This window comes from Anser anser (genome assembly GCF_964211835.1).
Source record: "Anser anser genome assembly, chromosome: 3".
NCBI lineage: Eukaryota > Metazoa > Chordata > Aves > Anseriformes > Anatidae > Anser > Anser anser.
Window position 1 is genome coordinate 50846526 of NC_139722.1, and position 22096 is coordinate 50868621.

Below are 22096 nucleotides of genomic sequence, written 5' to 3' on the forward strand. Positions count from 1 at the left end.
ATATTTCAACAAGCAGCCAAAAAAGACCCACAAGAAATATGTAGCAGAACTGGAAGTGGTATCTGAGACAGATAAGCTGCTTCCAGGGGTGCTGAGCATAGAAATGAGTTCCAAGTCAGGTACTGTGGACAATACTCAGTATGGACCCGGCTACTTTGTGAAAAACTCGGGACTCTACAACAGCTGAAGGGGTTCTAGGCACATAGTGCCAGTTACACATCTATTTCTGACTGAATTACAAGAGCACAAACATTCAGTGACTTGACCGGGAGCTACTCGCCAGATGCAAACAGAACAATGGTTGGATTCTAATTAGAATATCAACTTTGTCACAGTATTTTAAGGTTTATTTAAGAAACAATTATAGCAGGTCTACATATACACAGGTACTTAATTCGCTGCTTAACGATTTTCATACCAGCAGAGCAGAATCTCACAGTTTATTCAGGCAGCCTCTCATTGCTCAAACACCTCAGCAGGCAACCTATACAAAGTAGGTAACAAATGCCTCCAAAAAAAAGTACAGTTTTTAAAAAATATAAAACAAAAAGAAACCCTAAACCAACAAATGAAACAAAAAAACAGACTAGAAAACATTATTTTTAAAAATCAGGTAAGTTACTGGTTAGTGATCTCCAATCACATCACCGACAGACCTCAAACACCGAGAACAATCTCAGCATAAATACTTTATCCCAAATTCCTCAATTCCTACTCGAGCCCTGTTCACATCTTATGGAAACTATAAATCTCTGGAGAAAAGCGAAACAAATGGGCATAAGGCTATTTTTCAACTAGCTTTCTAGAAGCATGAGAAGCGTGCCACTGCCCAATGCAGAACTGGTATGCTGGAAGTGGAGCTACACTGTGCAGCCCCAGGCCAGTTGTACCTGGGTATATTGAGGGAGGAGAATAAAGAGGTAAGGCAGAGGCATAAGCCACACCACAGTGGCTGCAACCTATTTTGCATCCTCATATCCCCCCAGTGAAGGAACTGGAAGACCGTAAGAGAAGTGCCCGCTCCTGGAGAACTGAACATTGGAAGCAGGGGCAACCAGAAGGATCCCTGGCTGCGAACGCTGGGGTAATGAAACAAGAGGCTACGGGGAATGGCTAGCGCTGGACAACGTGTCTGGAGTGGTAGCAAGAATGAGGGGAGGAAAAAAGGTTAATCTTGAGCTGAGCATAAAAAGCAGCAAGTTCCTGTGATGAGCTCATTCCTTCTCGAGTGAGCAGCAAGGGAGGAGAGAGAGACACTGGGATGGGATCAGATATACAGCCTAGCCAGGTCAGTGAAGGGGGAAAGGGGAGGGAAGAACAGAAGAAGATAAGCAGGCCCCCTCACTGAGTCATAGCAGAGCTACCGCCGCTGGAAGGGAGCCAGATCTGAGCTGGAGCATTTGCCTCTGCTTTTTTCCTCTCGGAAAACCGAGAAACCAAACTCAGCTGCCTACCTGAGACGCATTCAGACTTGGTTGGCTCCAAACCCCTGCTCTCAATTATGCCCAGCCTCAGAAAAACGCGAGGCCAAAAGTAACTTAAAAACATCCTCTTCTTCAGCTGAGTTTTTGTGCTGCCCTGAAGTAAGATTCAGTCTTGAATCAGTGATTTCGTAACACAAAATATAAAAATTCTTCAAAAAGAGATGAATAGTGGCAGTTGAGAACAGCAGTCTTACGTTATCCCTCAAATTAGACACCACTTTTTCTAAGGTAAATTTCTAATCTGCCTTCTCCAAAGTCTCTTCCATCACTTGAACAAACATTTCCCAGCCTAACAGCCTTCAAAGCAATTTCAAAACATGCACCTATTTCTGTAGAATTTATCACGTCAGCCTCAAATCACACCCAAATCTGAATTCTGATTATTTATTTTTTTTTAAATATTTCAACTATCCATTTAAAATACGCATTATCGTGCACCAACAGACATCTTCTGTGTGGCTTAAGAGTGTCCTCAGCTACTTGGACTCAGTGTTGTTAAGTGAAGTGATTAATTTAGCAACCGCAGCTCATTTATTAATGTCTCCCGTAACACGACACGTATTCTCACCCTGATTTCTTTATGGATGGATTTACAGTTTGCTTCTGTCTTTCAGCAGTTGAACAACACCTGACAAACACGCAGCCGAGCATTCAGATACTTCTTTGGAGGTAGTCGGTGAAATCCTGTGGAAAAACTCCAAGACCTTGAAATGGCCAAGAGCTAGCAGGAAATAAATCACAACCTTGATAGCTCCACATGCCACGACTCAGCAACAAGAATGACAACTCAAAAACCACCAATTAAAGAAAGGACCGTACATAAACAGAAATTCAATTTTCAGCATGCTTTCATTGTTACAAACAGGCCTTGCCATTTCTCAGAGGCTTATTTTTTTCTAAAAAGCGTTTACAAAAATTGCTAGCCAGCAGAACAGAAATACTGCCTGATAATGAAATTTTGTTTCATAGTTAAGCATTACCTAGTGAATTAAACCCTATTGTTTTTAAACAATATCACGAGACTCCTTTAGAAATGCAAAGATGTCTACATCAAATAGTATCTATGATCTTATACAACAAAGCGTGAATTTAATACTGCTTTTACTGTACTACCACCATGGCAGCGTTGCAGCATTTCTGAAATTTTACTTTTTGCCCGATTCATTATGCCAACAGACGTGCAAGTCTTCTTTTCAAGCACCAAACCGCTAAAACGAAAAGAAATGGCTTAACCAGCTAAGATGCATTCAAACAGGAATTCTAGCAGTGCTTCACTTCGCCGTTTGCCATCGCAGTCAGAATTCTGCTCTTTGTGTTTCACAGAAAAACAGAAAATAGTAGGCGGGCTCTAGGCTTAAGGAAAGTTTTGATTCCTTGCCTTTTGAGCTCTTATTCAGCAAAGATGTAGGACACCAAAGGATGACTCGCATGGTCTTGCTGAACAGAATGACATTTCTTCTTCTTCAAAAGACCTAAAGAAGTTGTCGAGCATTATCACAAATACAGCTCATTGTGGGAGTTCAGTCCTTCGTTATTTTTAACTAGAAGCCTTGTTTTACCTCCCCCAACCACCGTTACCACAAACCACTTCAATTTTGGAATGGTTTGCCAGTACAATCTCTAAATCAATTGTTAAGTATAGGATTACAAAAAAAGCCCTCAAAGATAAGAACATTGGCAACCTTTGCCATTCATACACCTCTTTGAACGCAGAAGAGGAGGCAGAAAGAGCATGTGCCTTCAGAACCAACGTCCATTGCTGGTCCCAGACACAAGATACACTGCTGCCAGACGTTTTAACTTTCTGAACATCTGCATAAACCACTCGCGTACACCAATCAATCTCCCTTCACTCAGCAGGTGGAGTTTGGAGCCTGGTCTGAACCTGACTCCCAATTAGCTGCACAGCATGGACGCGCAGCTTTAAACATACCAAGATTCGTGCAGAGCTAATCATGCCGGAGGTGAAGCAGCCTACACAGACCTCGTGGCTTGCTATCACGCAGGCAGCGTGGCAACTGAACACCTGTCCTGCAGGCAAGACGTACATGTTAAACCCAACGAGACGGGGCTTTTCTCCTCCCGAGCAACTCACGTGAAGACAAGCATCACGGTGCCTGTAAACCAGACAATAAGCACACACTGTTGCCCTATATGGTGTATTACAAGTTGGTTTTACCTTTTTTTTTTTCCCCTCAAGGAAAACATCAACGTAGATGTGACTGTACTTGATTTCATTTTATATTTTGACTCTCGAGGCACGAATTGGATAGCCCTCTGTCTGAGGTCAGGCACTCTGCTTCTGACAATGACCGCTTACTCCCAACACCTCTGAAGACAGGCTTACAGGTTTGTTTGTTTTTTGTTTTTTAAATAGAGATGCAATAAGAAACTCTTGAAGACAATGAACGAACATTAGGTGGACCGAAAAGAAGAGAGCCGTAAAAAAGTTTAACAAGGAAATAGAGAGAGGATAGCCAAGTCATGCTTCCTTTGCAGGCTATAGTAAAACGTGCTTTCTAACCAAGATGAATTAGAAACACTTCAATTATGCAAACTAACATTAAAGCTTATGGTTTGGGAAGCCAAGGATTTCCTACTGTGTTCCTAATAGCTGGACAACTAAACTACTGCACTGTTTACTTTAGGATGCCACATTCATGATATGGCATAGCCTAAACATTTTCTTTAAAGAAAACAAGCCTTAATGAGTTAACCACACACACACGCACGCACACAAAGCCTGCTACCTGCCAGACAACCTCAGGCTCTACATTTTTTAATAATGAAATAGCTACTCATGCCATTACATAAATATTATTACATAATATCTCCTTTGTATGCAAAATCAGAGCTACAATAAAATAGGCCTCACTACCTCAATATTGTACCTATTAATCCCACTCATCCACTTCATAATTCGGAGCTGGAGATGCACCAGATCACAACAGCTTTAATACCTCACGTTTCTCTGTATCTGAGAACAGATAATTGGGAAAAATGAAAAATGTCTGTTCTGCCGTGTAAGTGGATGAAGGAAAGACGCTATTGCTGGGCTATTTTATTACACGTTTTTTTGTCCTGCTTAACGTTTTAACGTATACGAGCGGTATCTTTTCCAGCGCGTCAATAAAACACGGAGAAATGCCTTAATCCCCAAGGTCAGCATTATACAACGTAAGCATAAAGGGAACGTAAGCAGTGACCCCTTCGCACGTCTAACACCTCGGAGAGGAGGCTGTTGTTTAAAAAAACCACGCCGATTAACGCGGGGGGAGACGGAAAGGGGCACGAAACCCGCGCTCCCAGGCACCACGGCTGGTCGGCGGGGCGCCGAGGGCCCCGAGCGCGGCGGGGCTGCGGGGGGCTGGTGACACGGGGCAGCCCCGGGGGGCAACGGGTGGCCGGCGGCGGGGCCGTGCCCCTCTGCACTGCAGCACCCGCCGCCCCCGGGGAAAATAACGACGATAATAATGATAATAATTAAAAAAAATAAGCCGCTGGGTGAGTGCCACCCCCCCCCCCCCCCCCACACACACACCCCCCCCGGCCTTCCCCCTTCACGGGGGGCCGGCAGGTGAGAGGCGGGGAGGGGAAGGGAAGGGAGGGGAAGGGAGGGGAAGGGAAGGGGAAGGGAAGGGGCCGCGACCCAGCCACAAAGAGCAGGAGCTGCCTCCCCCCGCGCCGCCGGGCGGGCGGCCACAGGCCCGCCGCCAGCGGGCCCCGCGCCGCAGCGGGTGGGGGGGGGGGGGGGGTGAGGGGGGTGTCCGTCCGTCCGTCCGTCCGTCCGTCCGTCCCTTACCTGCGGGGGTGGCGCCGAAGACTCTGACGACGGGCACCCGCCCGGCCGGGGCCTCTCGGAAGTGGGCCTGGCAGGGGTCCAGGCCGGGCAGCGGGCTGCCCATGTAGTAGTCGGCGGTCACGATCCTCACTGAGAACATGGTGCTGCCCGCCGCGAGCCCGCACCGACACCGCCGCCGCCTCCACCTCCGCCGCCGCCACCGAAGGCGCGCGACCGCAGCCGACGCCGAGCCCGCAACGGCTCCGACACCCCCCCCCCCCCCCGCGCGCCGCAGCCAGCGAGGGCGCGCGCGCAGCCCCCCGCCCGCCGCCTCCTCTCCTCTCTCCCTTCCCTCCTCGCGCGCGCGCGCACGGCCGCGCGCTCCCTGCCTGCTTCCCTCCGCCTCTCGCTCCCCCCCCCCCCCCCCCCCCGCCGCCGCCGCCGCTCCGGGCGCGTGCGCGCGCTCGCCCCGTCCCCCCCCCCCCCCCCCGCCTCCCCCGGCCGGGTCGTTCAGGGCCCCGCCGGCCGGCGGCGCCTCAGGGGCGGCAGCAGCACCACCGAGACCGCCGCCGCCGCGCGTGAGGAGGCCTGGGCTGGCCGGCGGCTCCGCGCTGCGGCTGCCGTTGCCATGATGGTGGCGTCACGGGCGCAACCATCGCAGGACGGTGCGGGGAAGGAGGGGGGAAGGAAGGCGCCGCCCGCCCCTCTCCCGCCCCGCCCCGGCCGCGCGAGGGGAAATGTCCGCCCGCGGCTCGGCGCTCGGCCGAGCGGGCTGAGGGCGAGGCTGCGGAGCCCCGAGCCGCCGATGGCGCCGAGGGCTGAGGGGGCCGGAGGGGCCGAGGGGCTGAGGCAGCGCCGCGGCGGGGCGCGGGGCGGGCCCGGCCGCCATTTTGGACGCCGAGCCGCCTCGCTGCGGGAAGGTGAGTGTCGGCACGCTGCGGGGGCCGGCGAGCCCGGCAGCGAGACTGAAAGGAAAAAAAAAATAATAATAAAGCAAAATAAAACAGAACTACACGCAACGGGGGCGGGAGGGGGGGAGCCGGGCGATGCCGTTCCCCGGCCCTGCCCGCCGGGGCCTGCGCCCCCTGTGGCCGGAGCGGCGGTGGGGGCGGTTGGGGCCGGGGCGGGGCCGGGCCCTCACCTTCCCTTCACGGCCCGGCCTCCTTCCTTAGTGCCCTGCCGTAATTTGGTGGGGGTGGAGGGGTGAAAGGGGCTCCTCACGCCGCCCCCCGGGCCTCCAGGAGGGTGTGGTTCACGGTGTGCGGCTGGCTGGGGCAGGCTGCCCTCCAAAAGGGGCACAACCCCCCCGGTCACATCCCCCTTGTAGCCTCTTTGTCTTGGAGGTGAGGTGTGGGGGAAATAACCAAGAGTCGGCGGTGCGGGGGACCCACCTGTATGGACATTCAGCATGCTTACACCTAGAGTTAGGTTGTTACGTGTGCGTGCGAGACCGGATGGCAAGAGCCGGGTGTACGAATCTATAAAACCCGACAGAAGCCCAACATGTAAAACATGTGTTTCGCATTTTCCTTACATGTGTTTTGGGTTTGGGCTTAAACAAAAGGCAGGTCAGGCAGTTGCTACCCTTCGTTTTTTCATTGTAATGAACAGGAAGCTTGCCTGCCTGCTCCGAGGGTAAGCGTTCAGCTACTCTTTCTTAGTAAGCTGTTTATTTTCACTACCTTACCACTGTTTCCCGTAAACTCATTTTTATGCAAGCAGAAACAACGTCAAACTACCTAGTCTTCAAAAAATCTTGTATCATAAAAGTGAGTAGTTGAAATAGGGCCGAAACCTAAACTGTTTTCAACTAAAGAATAACTGAGCTACACCTTCATTTTTTATTTTTTGATGGATATTTACTTTTGCAAGGCTAATATTTGGAAAACCTTTGGAAATGAAGGAATGTTCTTTTATGATCACTTGAATTGCATGAAGACTAGTAAATCACTAGGAGGTTGCCAAGCATGTTACCAAACAAAATTTCTAGCCCGTGCTATTTTAATACATTTTGTACTGCTGCTTAATTAACATTTTCTTGATTTTTCCATTGGACTTTGGTATGGACACTACTTCGTTCCATGCTCTTGTCTTTCTGTTCACGTGACAGTAGGACTTCCTCAACATCGTATCTTCCAACCACTCCATATTTCAGTGAGATCTTAATGGCTTTGAACTCTGGCAGATGTGCTTTGGCACCCCTTCCTGCATAGGTGTAAGGTATTGCAATATCAGCAGTCCACCTCTGTAGTGGGAGGTACCAATCCAGTACCGTATTGTGTTGTTACAGGCAGCAGAACATGAGTGTAGCTGCACCTCAGCTGGGTTGGAATATAATCCAAGGCGTTTAAGCTACTGGAGGATTCTGGCTTCTTCTGAACGAGTGCAGTGTATGAGATGCAGGCACAAGTTCACATCTGCTAGCCCGGCTGAAGGGGCTGAAGGGAAGGCAATCGCCCATGACAGGGTAGTGTAGATAGCTGGAATAACAAACTTTTTAGAAGCACAGAGCAAGAGTCACTGAAGCACATCAATCAGTCTTCTATTTTGTTACCAAAAAAATTTGTTTATTAAATCAGAGAGGGCTGTGTTTTGAGTTAGGAGGAACTGTTGCAAAAAGGAAGGCAGTGGGACCGAGACAAGAAAAGTTGATACCTAACCAAGAGCCAGCTTCCTGTTCCTATGGGCTATTTATTCAATTTCTGAATGTGTTGCAAGGCACTTTAAGAAAAAATTAAGGGTCTTTCCTTTTTGATGTAAGTAGCTTGATCCAAGTGGTAGTCTTAGTCATGAAGACATTTATTGGGTACTTCCTCTGAGCTATACTTTTTCAGTTTCTCTTCATTTCTTAGAACACACTTTGACTGCAAGAAGGATATGAAAGCAGAATAAAGAATTGTCTGCAAGGTCACACCGGGGTAAGAATGTATTTTCGGAAGAGATTTGAGTCAGCACTGTCACGAGAGGTCCCCTGCCTCCCTCTTCATGGTAGTGCAAGTATTGGAATAGCTGCATAATAAATTGGATGTGGGAACTGAGCCAGGTAAAAGTGATCCAACTAAAAAGTTGGGGTTATATTTAACCTAGAGCAGGTCCCTTGTCTGCCTCGTTATGTAGGTGTGTGAGTGCCTGTGCTTGCAGAGTGGAGGAGGCGGCGCAGGGGCTGAGTTTGAGCAGCAGGGAGGAAAAGAGAACGCTGCTTGCAGCAATGTTGGCTTGTGGTAGCTTAAGTTGATCGCTCGTTTAAGTTGCCGAAGTCAAAAAAGTGTTGATGGTATTGTCAGTAACCCTTACAGGAGGTGATGGAAACAAAGTCTGTTTCTGGATTTTCCTACATTTCAGCTTGTGTGTCAGGGTTTGGCTTTAGTACGCGCTTTATTTGTTGTTCGTGCATGCGTATATACGGCTATTACATACACATTTCGTCGTAGCTGATCCCTTGTTACCTGAAGATGCCAACGTCCTAGGGTGTCAAAAATCGCAAAAGGAAGCGTCGTGGTTAGAGAGCACTGTCACCCATTTCCCCTGTTGTCTTCAAACTCTGTATGGACTCTGTAAGGTTTTAGTCAGTTTTAAAGCAAGTCACCCCCTTTCTCTCTCCTCCAGTTGCTAAGCAGCAGCTGTTCTCCCCATTAGCCAGCCACGTATTTGCATGAAAATAATCAAGCTCGCATATACAACTGCTTCTAATCATGCAGTTAAACAGCTGTACAGTAAAAAATGGAGCGTTAGTAGTATTAGTTATCACTGTAACTGATTGCTGTCTTAAAAGTTAGGATTTCCATGTAGCGTAAAATCAGGACAGCTACTCTTTTTTAACAAAAGACATGTCAGCCTTATTTCTCTTAGTCCATACTATATGCCTACTTAGAAAAACTGTTCACAAAATGATACCTGCAGTTCACAAAAAAATGATAAATGCAAATGTGAGCAGACAGCTAGCAACTAAACATGGTAGGGGGCAGGGAAAAGCCACCTCTTCCAAATATCTAATTATAATAGCAAGATCCTAAAAAAAATTGGCATTAAAAGGTTAAACTGTCACCCAGAAGGTAACATTTTGTACAGGACATCTTAACTTAAAACTGACTTACGTATCCATGTTTGCGTTCCTAGTGATTTCCAAGATACTCAGTTTTTCGAAGGTCTGTGCTCTGAAATCTTGGAGTGCTCTCTCTGCCTGAGGATGCCCTGGATTTATTCCAACTGTGTTTCAGAGCCAGAGCCGGGTGAGGGCCGTATCTTCTCAAGTGTCGGTTCAGGTTACAGAAACACGGTTTCTGCAGGGAGAAAACCTGGGCGTACTGGTCTGGAGTAGTGTCTAGTACGCTCAGCATCCCGATCTAGACAGTCCGTCTGCATTGCACAGGAACTGAATTTCCCTGTGTGCACCACAGGCTAAGTGAATAAAGGCTAAATCTTCAGACTAACGTGTTGGGTGCTATGCTGTGTAGTGCCGGACTACTAAACTTTGACTTGCTTTGCCACGTGTAAGAATCCATAGTCTCATGTTAGGCTCAAAGCTGTCTAGAAATGCTGAGAAAGTATCACCTAAATATTCCCCTGCCCAAAGGAGTAAGGGTCTAGTCTTCTCTTGGGATTCTCACTTTGGAGTCCTTTCTTAGTGTTAGGTACCTAAGCCCAGTACAACCTTGATCTTGTCTGGGAGATGAAAGAGCAAGGAAAGCTCTCTCTTCTAAGTTAGGCAGATTTGGGGTTTGAAAACAGATAAACATATGGGTGCCTTAACAGCAGGCTAATGGATAAATTCATGCACCCATGCAAAATATTAAGAAGGATTAGTTTCTGACTGTCTTTAATGTTTTAAGAATACTTATTAGACTGGGCATCTTAGGCAAGATACACAGGAAGATTCTTCATATGACAGTCCTGACAAACCCTTCTTATGCTCTAGGTAGCTAGGCCTGCTTTGGACAGAATTTGAGGCAGCGTTGTGCGTGCCCATCATAGCAGTGGAAAGTCAAGTACTGTGTGGATGTTACCAGCTAAAAATCGAAACACAGTATATGAACACCAGGGAATTGAGCAACTCTCAAGATACCAGGCTGGCTTAAAGTGCCACTTGGGCTGCAGAATTCATTTGTGGAGGTAACTGTACTTTGGAAATAGTGCTTAAGATCCTAATTCAGGAGAACTCTTAAAAAAAAAAAATAAAATTCTTGTTGAAGATACCGGGTAGGCAACTGGCTCTGAAGTACGATGCCGTTGGGTTCTATCAGAAGCAGGGCAGTAACACTTTTCATTAATGGTCTTACACCAACAGTGTCTTGCCACTAGAAACCTGATGGGAAGACTAACCTAGGTCTCAATTGCTTTGATACTTCAAGTATTTTTGTAATGTTTTAGCAAAGACTAGTGCCGTATGACAAATTTAGTGGGAATCATGAAGAATTGCTAATAGGAAATGACAGTAGATGGTGTTGAAAAGAGAACTATAAAACTGGAAGTTGTAAGTAGTCTACCAATTGAGTGTCTTTCGGTTATTCTTATTTAGCATATAAATGAAAGTTGCTGGTAACCTTAATTTTGTAGAACAGGCATATGTAAGAATTGTCTGGGTTGGATTTATATAGTAGAAATATCGCAATATCTTGCTTATAAAATGCAAGGTTTTGAACTTTAAAATAGCTGAGAATTTTTTAATGTTTTAATGGAAAGTTATGCAGGAATAACAGGTATTTTTTTTTCCCCATCATTTTCAGGTCTTGCCTTGGCCTTGCATCAGAAAAACCTACCAGTGAACATGCGTACAGGAAAACACTGAAGTATTCAAGAAAATGATATCATCTGAAATGTAAAAATGAATAAAGAATTACACGTATGTAACAAAGCAGAACTTACCGCTTTTTTTTTTTTAGTTGAAAAAGTGTCTTTATTGATTTAACAGCATTAGGGTTGCAAACGTCATACAAGAAAATTGACAGTAAACACTTCATTTTGGTTCCTGAGATAAGACAATATTCCTGATCTGTTCTTTGCTGACAGAATTCTGTATTCAGGATGGGTTGAGGTTCCCTCCCGTGCTAGGAGAATGACCTGTTGTCAAGAACAAATATTTACATGGTTCTGTAATGAGTTCAGGTTAGCATAACAAGAAAACACACATTGTTAGGGAACAGCTAACAGTATAGTAACAAGTACGGTTTATTGATTGTATGTATGATGATGAGAAGTTCATAAATGAAATTTGATTAAGATGAACTGATTAAGTCTTAGGTAATTGAGGAGTAGTGCTAGAGCTGATTTTATGAGAGGTATTGCTGAATCATAGTGATTAAAAAAATAAAACTGTCTACTGCTTAGGTCTAATGACTAAAAGTTGGGTATGGACATAAAAGAGAAAATTGTGTATAATGACATCTAATATTTGAACATTAATACTGTTTGTGGGAATGGTGTGCTCGACAGTGAGGGTTACTGGCAAATAGTGGAGTGATGGGGAAGGATTTGAGCGTTTGAGTAGCTTCTGTTGTATAAAGTAAAAGTCATTGGTTTATTTTTACAACAGAGCTACCAGTTGAGGCTGGGTGTAGATGATCCTTCCATCGCCTTTCTGGGAGGAAATATGTGTGACTCGATGGGACTAACTTAAAATACATATCATTTATTTGTACACGTGTGTGTGTGTGTACATAACCCTTCCAAACTGAAGTTTCTATTCCATGCAATAGAGCTCAGGTAAATGGTTGTAGGAATTGTTTTTAAATTAGCAAACATAACATATTTTTTCATATTATTGTTCCGATAAATAGCCAAAACATTTAGCTGATACTCTCCATGGAGGAATGTGTCTGATGTGAAGAGAGTTAGCCCAAATAGTTCAAATAGTGAGTAATTAAAAAAGATTTCATAATGGAAAAATTTCAAGTAGCGTAACTGCAAAAAGTCCTATCAGTCTACTGTGGCTTATGTAGGCGCATACATGCACGTACAGTGATTCAAATTTTTGTTGTTTCAATATGTGAAATGTGTTTTTGTGAATGAATCACAGAAATGGGACTGGATGGGAAGTGGTGAAACCCGTTTCATTTTAAATGCTGTATTTTTTCTGCCGTGTAGTCTGACTTACGGGAGGCATTCCCCATTCTTGCATCAGACAAAGCAAAAGAAGCCTCAGTCCAATATGACAGCCATCTGTTATCCAGGAAGAGACAGGAGAGTCACCATCAGAGTAAACTTAAAGTGCTGTAAGATTAAATTAGAGATGGGAGGGACCAATTAAATGCTTTGCCCATATCTGTCAGCATTGGGTCCTGTAACATATGGGTGCATACTTTATGCTGCATATGTTCCAGATACCTACTTTTTTTTTCCATTAGGACAATTACCCGTACTTTAGAACTCAGTTTATGTTTCCAGTATTGTCTGAATCTTTCTGCTCCTAGTTAATTATATGTGTATAACTTTTTATCACCTCATATAATTATTTTCTTTTTTGGTGTTTGTTTCTTTCAAATAATTTTCCAGAACAAGCTGAATGTTAAGCAAAATAGCATTTTGAACCCTTTAGTTGCCTACCTTAAGCTACACTTGCTGAGTTTTGTTACATTTCCTTCTGAGTCTTTCCAGCTCCCAAAGAATTTCTGTTATTTTTATGTGAATTCCATCCAATTTGCTGAGATCTTTTTGGTAAAATGCCTAGAACTCATTGGTGAATTCCAGGTGTGGTTACAAAAAGCGTGGATGAAGAATTTATGGTTTATGTCCATACAGTCTTTTATTTTGTTTCAGGCATCCATATGACCTCCATGTGTAGGGCAGAATGAATTGCCAGAGGGTATTAATGTTTGGTTCACTAAGAGGCTTGAAGTGCTTAGTTAGTTGTTCATAAAGAAAATGTTCTACGGTCTGCCCTAGAGCTATAGAGAGGGAAAGTGTTATCTTCCTGCTGCAGGATACAATGCTTCCAAGTATGCAAGTTAAATCTAAATTAGTCTTTTTGTTGGTATTCTGTTACAAATTTATTTGTAGTTTCTGCTTGCTTGTTATCCTTAGATCCTTTACAAATATTATGCCTTGGGGTTATTTCCATCCTATTGAATACATTCCAGAATATGTTCCAGAATATTTTTCTCAGTCTTTTCCGTAGCAGTAGCTTGCTTTTTCTTTAACTTAACTTCATCTTGCTGTTTTCTGACTGCATTTGAGCCACAGTAAATTACTTTGAGCTATCTCCATGTCCTCAAAGTTGTCCACATTCTGGCTGCTCAGAGATTAATGAAGACGTCAAAGAAAACAAGGCCTCATAACAGTTCCTTTGGCACCGCACACACACACACACATACATTGCTGCATGTCCTTTTTCCTAGAAGTCTTTTATTTGCTGACAGTTTTTACAGTTTTATCTCAAGCCCTGCAATATTCACTGTTTTCTTTAAGCTTCAGAATTTTTACACAGTCCTTGCTTGTTGTATAATCGCCTCTCGTTCAGCACTGTAATCTATCCAACACATTCTGAGGGATTTGGAGGTTTCGTGAGAGCACCAAATGCTTTCCTGAACTTGGAGTATGTAATATGTAAAGATTTCCTTTGGACCTTGTATTTTGTTTTGGCTTTTGGGAAGAGTGTTATTTGTTCTCTGGTAAGCTAAATATTGCCTAAGGTTCTATTGTCCTTTAAGGCTAACATGTTCAGACTTGCTTGGCCTAAAGTTGAGTTTAGTGTAGTTTAGAATTTCAAAGGTAGTGTTCTTACCTAGATGTTAAAAAACAAACAAACTAAAAAAAAACCCTAATTATATGTGGCAACTACTGAAAACCTGATTTAGAAAATGTTCACTTAGTAATGAGCTTAGTACTCTTTTTCTGTACTCACACTGGTGGGGCTTTTCAGTGTTTTCAGGGGGTTGCTTCCTCCAGTGCAGATCTTTATGGTGTAATATATAATCAGGAGCAGGAGAAAAGAATGGTGTACGTACGTTCAGATGTATCTTCCTAAAATGCAGAAAGCCACAGAACACCATGGAACTATTTAGTAGATACTATTCACTAGATATCTGATATTTAGCCAGCAACTAGTGACATTTTATTTTGGTGTGACATCCATCAGTTAACACAGTTGCACTTCCTAACTCTTTCCAAAATCAAAGCACGCTTCCATTTGAAGATGCGAATACTAGTATTTATGCTAGTTAATAGTACTGTAAGTATTATTAGATGTTGCTAGGTAAATGGCACATCTGGGAAAAGGCAATGCAAACAGAGTGGCTACAAGTAATCCCGGAAAGATATTACTGGAAGTTCTTCCAGAACCTGGTCTTCCTACATGCAGATGTCCTATATAAATACTTCTGTGTGTGCTTGAGATATGTATAGATAATTATTGTTATGGTCCACTGATTACAGTCATATCTGCTGAAGGTTGATGCTGCACAAGTGCAGGTCCCTTCAGCAGACAGACCTACCTCAACAACTTTGGAGTCTGGCAAATAAAATAAATTTTCTTACCAGTACATTGGTCGTTTTGTATCTCAAAGCATGAGATAGATACTGTTCGAGATACAAACTTAGGAAGAATACAAATTTATAGAGTAGATCTGTTACTCTAATGAGATACGGTACTAGAAGTTAGGAAATATTGAAAGGAAAGACACCATAATTATGGATATTGGTTATGGACTTGTAGTCAAGTAGAGAAATCAGATACATTCACTTTGGAAGCTGTGCAGTTAAGTGACTGAGACTTGATTCTGTTACAATGTGGTCTGTGTTTCTTGAGTAGTCTTGCAGCTGCTGCAGTTAGAAAAGCAGTGATAGCTGTTTTCCTTCAGAAGCATTAATTTGATGGCTTGGCTAATAAGATTAAACAGCACTAAGCAAAATCCTTAAAATAATACCTACTGTGCCATATTCCAGTCTACCCACCCACAGCACCGTCACCTTCCTTTTCCTATACTACTTCAAAAGCTATTTTGTGGAGATAGCATTTTGAGTAGCTGTGTTTCTCAGGACAGAACTTAGGCTTTTGACCTGCTTGGTATTTTTCCTCTAATGATTACGTGATTTGTTCTCATTAGGACCATGTTGTTTTTTTTCAAAGAAAAATCGTTGATTGAAAGTATTAACACTTAAGGAAAAATAGGAAATGATTATGTTGTAAAATGAAAGGGTATCAGATTGTTCAGAGAGGAAAGGGAGCCTTCCAAGAAGTGATCACATTCTCACACTCAGCTTTAAACACATTCTTTATCTTTAAAAGGAAACAGAAGAGAATCACTCAGTAAATCAAATGTAGTCCTGGTCTCGTCTGCAAAACTGTATCATTCTGAAATAAGGACTTAGGTTTAGACATTGGAAACAACTGTCAGTGCCAAGACCTCTTGCGCTTTGAGAGAAATGGGTATGTCTTTCATTAGACGATACCTTTCTTGCATCTCTTGATTGTTTTTCTTCCTCATTGCGTGAAGATAGCAGTTATGGTGGCTATTCTGGGTGAATCTTTAGGTACCCATTTTAAAAAAAAAAAAAGATATTTTTGTACTGCAATGAAAAAGCTCTTAAAATCAGCAGAAAGATTTTTTTTTTTAATGTCTACTTGTTCAGAAAAGGAAACTGGATTTCTTACCAAAAAGTCTCCACCTTGACTTAGTTGTTGTTGGCAAAAAACCCACCCTGTTTAAAGATCACATGTTCTAGCTGCAATTTTTAAAATCTGTTTTTTGATAAAGATTTCACTGCCAGCAACCTGAGTTTCTCTCTATTGCTCCAGCACCAGATTACCAGTCAGCTCTCTAATTCTGTCTTTTTCTGGCTGGTACGGAATTGCTTTTTGCCTGGAGTAATGCAAAAATTGGTTCTTTTAGGCAAAAGAAATCAGCAACGTCCATGCGTTGCAAATTCCTTCAGAGTAGCTTTATCTTTTATCACTCTTTGAAAGTATTAGCATTTTTAAAATTAAATGGTTCTGTTTAAAAGTAAATTTTGCTCAGATAAGGAAAAAAACATGGAAGTAGTTGCTGAGAGGGATAAAGTGCACTACCTGGAAATGTACGCTTTTCTTCTTACGTCCTGATGGAAAAGGAGATGAACAAGCATGTTAGAGTCACAGCATTTCTGTAAATATTGTATTGTTGGCATAATTTATTAGCATGTCCTTAATAAAACCAAAACATTTCTAGCTAACTTTATTTCAATCATCTATAAAATGAGAACATTGTTACTTCAGAGGTTAAAAAAAAAATAAATCCAAGTTGCTTGGCAGTAAGTGTCCTGTGAGAGCAGAGTTCATGCTTTCCTCATTGGGTTCCTTGTAACGTTCCGTACCGTATCTTACCTGTTATATCCTGTGAACTAACGACGGACTAGGGAGCTTGCTGGGTCTCCCTGTGTCCAAAGGCTGTCCCCTGAGCCTGTGGGGGCACTGATTGTTACGGGCCCACCCAGACACCGTGAGCGATGAACAGTCTGGAGGTCAAACTTCTTCCGTGGTACCACTCTGCTCAACAGCACGAGCAGGGCAGCAGTGTCTCAGATAAGGTTTTGTAAAGGTGCCAATCTGCCAAACTCGGATCAAGACTTTTTCTAAAAGTCTTAGATTCAGTCCCACTGATTTCTTTCTTTTCAAAGTGCTTCAAATGCATTAATTACTCTTTGTAACATCCAAATAAATGAGTAATAAGGGCACTTGCCTAGGAGTCCTTAGTCCCTCCACTCGGTGCTATGTGTGCAAGCTGTATAATCACTGTTCAATGAAAACATATAAAACAGGCCCAGGAGATTAAAGCATCCTTATTGTCTCTGGCCTCAAAGTCTTCCATTCCCCAGCCCTGATTGGCAAAATCTCAAGCTGGAGCTACGAGATACTTGGTATGCAACCATCTGCTGATGGGGGTGCCCTCCTACCAGACGGGAGAGGCTGGTTTGAAGTGCTTCAAGCAGTGGAATGCCTGAAATCCCATCTACGGTTTCCTCTCCAGCTGCTGCTGAATAATGCATAGTCCTAACCTCTGTGCCATGATGTAAGAGTAGGCAACAAAGGTATGTGTCCCAAAGGAGGGGGAGAAATCCCTAACTTCTGCCAAGACTTAGTTCTAGGAAAGCTCTCAGGCAGCAGATGTAAATTTGTGCCTGATGACTGACCTAAATTTCACCAAGGAGAGAGGCGGACTGAGCAGCAGTAAATAGCCTTCTGTAACCTGCCTTCCGAGCTGTCATAAGTGTGTCTGTGGTTAAAACTGTGAAGAATGCAGGGTTCTTGTGAGTTCCTGTTGCTAGGTACTGCTTCTCTTGGAGGACTAAACTCTCCAGTTTCATACATTTACCCATCTTTGTCATTCAGGTAGAGTGCTACTTGGTGCGAATAGTGGTGTTCTGTACTCGGTTTGCGTGGGCATAAACGGCCACACGAAGCACAAAGTTATAAAGAATTAGGGCAGTAGGTTTTATTTCTAATTAGGCCTCTAATCCTACAGACCGCTTACGGTTTTGCGTTGTGATATGTTCATGCTGTCTTAAATGGGACTACGTACCTGAGTGGAGTTCTGGGTGTAACTGCATGCGGGTTCCGATCTGGGCCGTCACATTTTTGCTTATTATTCATACCGTAGCGCTGTTACGAATCGGGTACCTCTGCTGTTACCCCTTGCCCAGTCAGGGTGAGGGGAACCTGAAACTGTGTAATGGTTTGAGGGGAATCTGTTTCTGTGTAATGGTTTGCACTCCATTTCCATGCCTATCCAAACTAAGCGCTTGCTAAGGCACATCATACAGAGTATTTCAGCTGTGGGGTTAAGAGTCACAGGGCATAGATTTTTCAATGCAGAAGGTCATGAGGCTGCAGTTTCACTGGGCTGTGTGTTGTATTTGCATAGACAGATACTCAGTTAATGGTAGTGCAGAATGCTTTAATGATTTTCATTTGCATCAAGCTGTTCTCACCTCTTAGTAACATAATGGATAAATAAAAGAGGCCTTTTGTTTGCTCTTCATGAAAGTTACCAGTGATTAAGTGGTGCTGAGGGAACAGACTCATGCTCTCATTTAAAAATAAAAAAATAAAAAAAAAAATCGACAACAAAACTGGCCTTCAAAGCTGACTTCAAAGTGACCTACTTCATTTTGATTTAAAATGGCACTTGAATAATTTTATTTTAATTTTCTAACATTTCCTAACTCAAAACACAGAGCTGGTCATTGCTAACAAAATACAGAAATAGTTGTTAGATCAGACACAAAGTTCTCGTCATCTGTCAGGGCGCTCTTTATGGTGTTGAATTACAAACAAAGCTCCGTACACTTAGACAAGCTTTTCTTCCAAATGGATTCAGCAGTCACTCTTATTATGAAAAATTATGTCCCGAATGTTGTTGCAGGTAAATTGATATCTTTTTGCGCTATACTATGGTGTCAGACAATGACATTTCATAAGAAAGTCCAAACCAAGGGCTTGCTAGAGCAAATCTTTCCTTAAGGTGTTTCCTACAAGTTTTATTCTCAGATTTGGAATTTCCCTGTGGAAGATTTCTGCAAACCTTCCTGGAACATGGCATATTCTCTTAAGGATAGGGAGACTTGCACAGTGACTTGGGCCCTTGCAGCTCAGCATCAGCTTGTTGGGGACCTCTGCCACGCCTCAGCACAGAAGAGCCTCTTGAAAAGGAGTCAAAGGAAGTCTGACTATGTTATATTTTTAACCATTTTCTGAAGGACTTCACGTCCTTTCAGCCTCTTTCAGTGTTACCTGTAAAAAATCTGAGTGGCCTTCACAGCACTTTGAAAATAAAGCTCTGTTCTTAGATACATTTGCATCAGAATGTTTGTTCCTGATTTATAGGACCATGCATCATGACTCCATTAGCCTGTTTTTAGCACTGTCACCTCAGTGCCAGTATTTGTAAATATTTTTTCCCCATGATATGTTAGAGTTTCAGCTTTATGTGTGATGTTGAAAACCACAGCCACTGCGTATCTTGAATACCCAAATTTCCATTGTCTCCACTTAGGGTACAAGGGTACAATATTCCTGATGTCAGCAAGGATAAACAATCTTTCAAGTACTTGGGTCTTTTATTTTCAGCTGATAACTTCTAGTCCTTTCAGTTTCTAGCCTCCTGCCTTAGAGATAATGATCTTGAGTACTTCTCGTGGCATTCAACTTCTCTCTTTCAATCCCTGAGTTATTTAAATCAGGATACAGAGCCTGACTTCGTGTATTTGGAATACCTTCCATTTTCACGGAATGAATCGGGTATTTGGGGAACACAAAACATGCAAATGCAGATCTGCTGAATGCGTAGTTTTATGGCCCTTCTGCTTTGTATTGGCTGTGTGATTTGTCCACTGTCTGACTGGGGGCTAATTAAATTACTGAATGTACAATAAGAATATATTAGTCCATCTTTTCCTTCGCTGATTTTAATTCCTTTACTCCTCCAGTTAATTTTCTTTCGAATCTGCCTTTGTCTTCTCAGCGTAGCATAAAAGGACCAGGCAACAGCCTGAAAACGGGGGCAGTTGAGGGAAATTTCCATCTGCAGTCAATCTCCCCCACTGCAAGAGGAGCGTTGGATATCATTACACGTACGATAAAGATGGCTGAATTCAGCGATTGCTGCCTGACTAGCATAACAATTCCTTAGCAATTTGTTACAGGTTGGGAGGGCAAGGGTTTAGGATGACGTCTAGGAAGAGATCTTTGCACATGAGGATATGATTCTACCTTGGGTTAAGAATAAAACACTCTTTGCAGGTATGCATAATTCAGATGTATAGTAAGATGCAAAGTGTCTTCACGCATGGAAATCAGATCCACTGACAACATGTGTCAGTACGTGTAGACAGAGGTGTATTTTACATGTATTAGCAGTGTAGTTTTTGTGTTTACAGCATAACAACGGCCTTGATCATCTTAATCCTGGGTTTTTGCCCTACACTTATGCGCAACACTTAGAAGTAAAACTTACCAAGTATCTCTCACTAAGGAGACGTTGCGGAAGCAAACGCTGTAAGCGAAGGTGGAGCACTGTAGCTGATGCAGACAGAGAACTAAAGCAGCCCTACGTGTCCTTGCTATAGTGGGAAAATTTTGTTCAAGCACGTCCTTATGTTTTTAATAGAGGGGCAGAAAATTGCTTCTGTGTGGCCATCCCTGCTCAGAGATTCTTCAAAACCAACGTTTTCCATTTTTCCTTCTTTATTTCTTTTTTTGGCTAGTAGTTGCCTCCATGAATTAGATTTATAAACTATGAATCTAAAGAGGATAAAATGTTGTCTAGAGAATTTGATCCAGATGTATATTAGGGTTTCAATAAATATCCTATAAGCATTTAGGGTGAAGAAGGTTGCTGGGTTTTTTGTTGTTGTTTTGTTTTAAATAATCATCCTGGTTAACTTACAAGCAGCCAAATTCATTCTGTGTAAAAATCCAGGAAAGTCAGTAGTATTTCAGCAGGGATTCATGCGGCCCTTGGGTTTTGGACTGTATCGTATTGCAAGCTCCTAAAATAAGACTGTTTGGAAAGCTACGGGCTTCCCATCTTTTTGTCTGGAAAAGTTATAAAATGGAACAGGCAGGCTTTTCACTGAGCTGCTGAGAATGCAATTCTGGCTATGCAATCAGGACTAAATAAGGAGCAAGATCTGCACTAAAAATAGAAATGGAGGCTGATCCAACTGCAGCATGAGTTACAATCCTTGCAAAGCGAAGGATTGGTAGGTTCAATTGAGGACACGCAGTTGCAGAGAATCAAATAAACTTCATCCTGCTCCTATAAAGCCATCATACCCTAGCTGCTCTAACCGGATTTTTACCAGTCAGCAAAACTATTAATCATCTTGTAAATTAACACGTTATTTCAGATTCGGATTTTTTTTTTTTTGAGAGGATTATATTTACCACATAGTAAGGGTTGGTTTTATGTAACTTTGGAGAATATAGGGGAAAAATGGCACAGATGGATTTACTGCAGTTTCTCACAGCTGGATGAATAAATTCTTACCACTCTTTTGGGTATTAAGCTAATGTGGCTGCTGACGTTAGGGGACTCTAAGTGGGCATGCTCAGCTCATTTGGCTATCTCACCGGGCCTGGTGCCTTGTCACAGACTGTACAGTTCACAGTGTGTTCTTTGAGGGAAGTTACTCTGCTTGTTTAAAGAATAAAGTCCAGAATGCTGTAGGCCAGTCACTCCTTCCCTCTACCGTATTTTGTCCTATCTTGTCCTGTCCTGTCTTATCCTATCCTTTATGGGTAGCACAGTTCAGAAAATGTTCATCTTTTATTTGTCTGTTTTGTTTTAGGTACCACATGCCTCATCAGCTTAATCCCAAAACTTGCCTAAGGAGTTCAAATACATTCGTTGATACAGAGTAGATTAATGTCACTTATTTATTGTTAGGAACACTGAGCTATTAGATGTTTGGATTACATGAGCACAGCCAGCTGCAGCTATGTACTGCTTGCTTTCTTTGCCTGTTCCTTCAAAAAAAATTAGAGGTTATATAACAGGCTTAGATAATTCATTGTATATTTTCAATTTCTTTAAATATGGTTACATGTGAAAATTAACAAAATTGGTAGACAACAAAGCAATCTCCTCTGTTACTTAAAAGTATTAATTTCTGGCTTTCAGTGAGCTGCAGAATTTGTTACTGAAAATGCACATTGTTCATGTACCTGTGCCTTTTAACTACAGGGGTAGCTCAGTCAGATTGGAAGACAGTGGAAGAGAAGCATTTGGATCCTTTGACACATGGGAAAGCTTAGACAGCAGTGAGAGCATGTGGAAGACGACCAAAAGACAGAGATCATCAGACTTTCACAGGCCAAGAAAAATTCACAGTGTCAGTGAGTCACAAATCAGTTGTTGCATTT

At 43.0% G+C, this 22096-nt stretch overlaps 1 protein-coding gene and 2 long non-coding RNA genes across 9 annotated transcripts in view; 1 reads left to right on the plus strand and 2 right to left on the minus strand.

Annotated features, from left to right (window-relative positions):
- LOC310897692 overlaps window positions 1-5007 on the minus strand; it is a 38851-nt gene extending 33844 nt beyond the window's left edge. The window contains exon 1 of the long non-coding RNA XR_014582485.1: window positions 2053-5007. This is a non-coding gene — a long non-coding RNA (uncharacterized lncRNA). The remainder of the gene's footprint in view (window positions 1-2052) is intronic.
- REV3L (REV3 like, DNA directed polymerase zeta catalytic subunit) overlaps window positions 1-5556 on the minus strand; it is a 122026-nt gene extending 116470 nt beyond the window's left edge. Inside the window, exon 1 of the mRNA XM_083831555.1 lies at window positions 5287-5556. Within this exon, the coding sequence (XP_083687681.1) occupies window positions 5287-5425 (139 nt within the window). The 5' untranslated portion in view covers window positions 5426-5556. The remainder of the gene's footprint in view (window positions 1-5286) is intronic.
- Window positions 5557-5752: 196 nt separating this feature from the next.
- Window positions 5753-22096, plus strand: part of LOC310897355 — a 32428-nt gene continuing 16084 nt past the window's right edge. For 5 of the 7 annotated variants that reach the window (XR_014582243.1, XR_014582244.1, XR_014582245.1 and 2 more), the window contains exons 1-3: window positions 5753-6185; window positions 10989-17262; window positions 21918-22069. This is a non-coding gene — a long non-coding RNA (uncharacterized lncRNA). The remainder of the gene's footprint in view (window positions 6186-10988; window positions 17263-21917; window positions 22070-22096) is intronic. The other 2 variants (XR_014582247.1, XR_014582248.1) reach the window with 2 other exon arrangements.